Consider the following 4,002-nt stretch of genomic DNA (forward strand, 5'->3'; position numbering starts at 1 on the left):
TTAAAAAAAAAAAAAAAATGCTTTGTTTTTAAAAAGGGTTTAAAATATTACCTTGAAGCTGACATACTGTAGATGGTTTGAATGTCTTTTAATAATCTGTTTGATCAACTCTGGATGTGTAGCTTTCAAATAAGATGTAGCTGGCTGATTCAGTTCAAATTCAAAACATCTCCACAAGTCAGGCATGTGAAATACCTGATTCCAGTTACGGCAAACTTGTGAAGCATGAGCCCGGTCAAGAAGAGGCAAATATTTAAATACTTGGAGAATAATGTCTTGAAGGAGATTACCCCAGTCACATGTCTGAGAATGCTCATTTGTAGTCCTCAGTTTCTTTGATTTCTCTGCAGTACCCTCTTCAGATGAGCTATGGTCACTATCTCTTCCTCCTCGTTTCATCCTGTTTAGAAAAACACATCACTTTTTTTCATTCTACTTATCTTTTAAACAAAAACAAACCCTCATTTTTTTGTCATTGAGATGTGTATCTGTTATATTTCAAACATGCACAGACTGGACCAATAATTCAAGAATACCAAAATAAAATATAATGAAAAAAGCCAATGGATACCAGCTATACTTTTACAAATTCCACACATTTCTGGCATGTAAAATTTACATTTATATCACATTATTTATGATTTTAAAACTACACTAAGAATTTATATTTCAAAGGTTATAGTCCACGAACTAAAATGGATATAAAAAGCAACACAGTGATACTTTCTAAAAGCTTAAAAGTCATCTAAGGATATCTACTTTATTTGAGGGTTTGTGTGTGTGTGTGTGTGTGTGTGTGTGTGTGTGTGTGTGTGTGTGTATGTGTGTGTGAGTGATACTGCTGACTGACTAAAGGGGTGCTCTACCACTAAGCTGTATATGTAGCCTTTTTAATTTTTATTTTGTGATACAGTCTGGTTAAGTTGCCCATCTAGGGCCTCTCCCGGTGCTGGGATTACAGATGTGCACCACTGACTACAGCTTATATTTGCATTATTAAATTACCCCAAAATCTCCAAAGGGGATGTGAATTAAGTAGCCAACAGGTTTTCCTAAGAAGTCCGTGATATTGGCTACTGCTAGACATTTCCAACCTATTCTTGAAATAAGCAGATCTCAGCTGGAGCTATAACCCAGTGGTAGAATGCTAGAATGCCTAGGTTCCACCCTCAGCACTGCCAGAAGAGGAAGGTACAAGAAGGGAGGAGACCCATCAAATTATTATAATCTTTAACAATGGGTGGTGAGATCACAGGTGACTTTTTCCCAGTTCGCCTTTTATTTATACATTTTATACATTCCTTTTAATGTTAATGCATTACATTATATATAATCAGATAAAAGAGCTGTCTAAATACAATGAATGGGTTCCAAATGGGCAGATACTCATTAGTATGCCTATTTACATTAGAGCTTGCAATACTTTTGCTTCTAGAGAGCAGTCCTGGAAGAGTAGGGGTTTGGACCTAAACTTGGGTTCATCACCTTTCAAAAAGTTGTCTTGTAATATCCAATTACTTCTGACGAATCAGCATGTAAGAATTTGATTCCTGTGCAGGACGAAGGATATGCCTAAGTATAACTCAATAAAGTATGTCTCTGCAGACTTTTCCCACCCAGGAGCTAGCATAATTTGTGAAAAAGGATTGGAGGCTGGAGAGCAAAAACAGCATGGCAGTCCAGTGGCCTGCATGCCACGAAAATCCGTCCAGGAGGTCTTAGCCTATGCACATTAAACTGCTTGTTCCTCAATGTTCCTTCTTCTAACTATGGGAATAAAGTGAAATAAGTTATGCATATCCTATTGAGCAGTGGGAGAGAAACACAGAAAACTGACAAGAGAAAGCAAGAGGATGGTTTTTTTTGAAGACTAAGACTTACATATCAATTTAGAAACACTTTCAAAAACATATTCAGAGAAACAGTAGCATAATAATTCTACAGTATAAACAGTATCATAAAAATCTAATAATACTGTCCAATTAGAGATTAACACTTTGCCACTATAACCCATTTTTCTGCTTTGATTTATCTTGAAGGCTAACTTTAATTTTAGCATATACAATTTGGGTCGAAGAACGGAGTTTGCTACCCAAAGTTTATAATTTCTCTTTTCATTATGTAAAATTACATGGAATTTACAAAGATTCAAAAAGAAATGTCTTCATAATTTCTACATTCTACTACAGAATGCTGATTCCTCTTTTTGCAAGGTCTTCTAAAGTCAGAACTACTAAACTTAAAGATGGAATAGTGCATTTTAATTTAATAAAGTACAGTACAAGTATCCATAAAAATAAAATATCAGACTTATTCACAAATAAGAAAATTTAAGATAATGCTTTGCTGGTCATAAAATGGGTAATATAAAATTTCTTTTATCACAGTCCTGTTTTAAATTTTTATTTCAATACCTTTCCGAAGTCAGGAAATAAGTTTTTTTTTCCTGGTACCTGGAATTGCACTCAGGACCTTGCATTTGTCAGGCAGGCAAGGTGGCACTAAGCTACATCCTCTGCCCAAAGTTGGTTCTTTTGAGACAGGTCTCACTATACAGTTTAGGCTGCTTGAACTCACTATGTAGCCCAGGCTGGCCTGGAACTCACAGCAATCCTTCTGCCTCACCCTCCTGAATGCTGGGATTACAGATGTGCACCACCATGCCTAGCTTGGTATTTTAAATATAAGTATGTAATTCTAAAATAAAGTACCTCGATTTAAATAAGACTATATGACCACTGAGGTGAAGTTTTAGCACTAGCTGGTTTATGAATAGCTAAACAAAAGCCTGTGAACTGTCATATATATTATGACATATGGTATAGTCATATAGTGTATTAATAGAAAATATAAGGTCAAATGCCAATAAAAAATATCACCTGTATTCTCATTCATGAAAATAATATTAAAGAAGACACCTAATAAAGATTTCTATCAATTTTTTTCCAAATTAGTCTCACTTATTCATGCCAAAGTTTCCAATGCTTTCAAAAGCGTAAATTTTATTAGATTTATACATGAAGCTCTGCTGTATGGAAAGTTAAAACAATTCAGAGCATCCACTTATCTGCAAATAACCTACATCAGTGGACTTTTGTATCTCTTACTTTTAATCTCTCTTGTATACAGGAACAGAGTGGAGGGTCAACCTGAGGGAAGAGTCAATGAGACTTCGAAGCACCAAAACCAGGCCTCTAGGATTCTGGTAGTTTAATTATCTGCAGTGTTTCAGGGCCACAAATATGCAACTTCATGAGCAAGCGCTTTTGGTGATATTAGCAAACGCCAAAAGGAACTGATGAGGAAAAAAACTAGACTAGTTGAGCACCACAAAGGAGTTAAGAGAATTAACGACATTTCTACAAACTCTGAAAGGAATCAACTTCATTACTGCTGAAAAACAGAACACCTGGGTGGTCCCTCAACGTACTAGGCGCTTCTGTATACACTGGGCATTTAAAAGCTCATTTGTACTGTTTTGGTATTACAATTCCTTTATGTCCTTTTATGTTCTGCTTTAATATAAGAGTTAATGTACATTCTTTAGCTGAAATACAAGACTGCTACAACAGACTAACTCACAGAATGGAAGGGGAAACACCGTGGAGAAAACTTGTCCGGGGATCACAGACAGGTAAACTAGGAGTGGATCCCATTTTTATATAGTTTAAGGATAATCGAAATCAGCTTATTTTCCCGCAAAACAATCTAAATAAAAGATCTGCGTTATTCGATACCATTAACAACAAATTACTCTCGTTTTTGCTTGGAGAGAGGCAGGTCAATCACTGACGGGGCTGCCTCCTGACCCCTGCCTACAACTCCGCCTCCAAGGCTGCACACGCTGAAAGCAGGCGCGAAGCTGCTCATCACAAGTTGACCAAGTTTTCCACCAGGCTACGCGGCGGGGGCGTCTCGTCCAGCCTGCGCCACCTCAGCCGATTGGCTTTCTTCGACAATCTCAGCGCACTACCCTAGGCAATTTGTTTTCATATCCCAGCG

General features: G+C 37.0%; 1 protein-coding gene across 2 annotated transcripts in view; it reads right to left on the minus strand.

Moving 5' to 3' along the window:
* Positions 1–3,697, minus strand: part of Fbxl3 (F-box and leucine rich repeat protein 3) — a 16,632-nt gene extending 12,935 nt beyond the window's left edge. The window contains exons 1-2 of one of the 2 annotated variants that reach the window (XM_010622366.3): positions 3,108–3,697; positions 52–400 (exon numbers count right to left, since the gene is read on the minus strand). In XM_010622366.3, coding sequence (XP_010620668.1) covers positions 52–399 — 348 coding nt within the window. In that variant the 5' untranslated portion in view covers position 400; positions 3,108–3,697. Of the gene's footprint in view, positions 1–51; positions 401–1,485; positions 1,903–3,107 lie in introns of those variants that run through there. The other variant, XM_010622365.3, reaches the window with a different exon arrangement.
* Positions 3,698–4,002: the final 305 nt, after the last annotated feature.

Source organism: Fukomys damarensis, unplaced genomic scaffold (assembly GCF_012274545.1).
Source record: "Fukomys damarensis isolate Sample0158 unplaced genomic scaffold, DMR_v1.0_HiC HiC_scaffold_6, whole genome shotgun sequence".
Taxonomy (NCBI): Eukaryota; Metazoa; Chordata; class Mammalia; order Rodentia; family Bathyergidae; genus Fukomys; species Fukomys damarensis.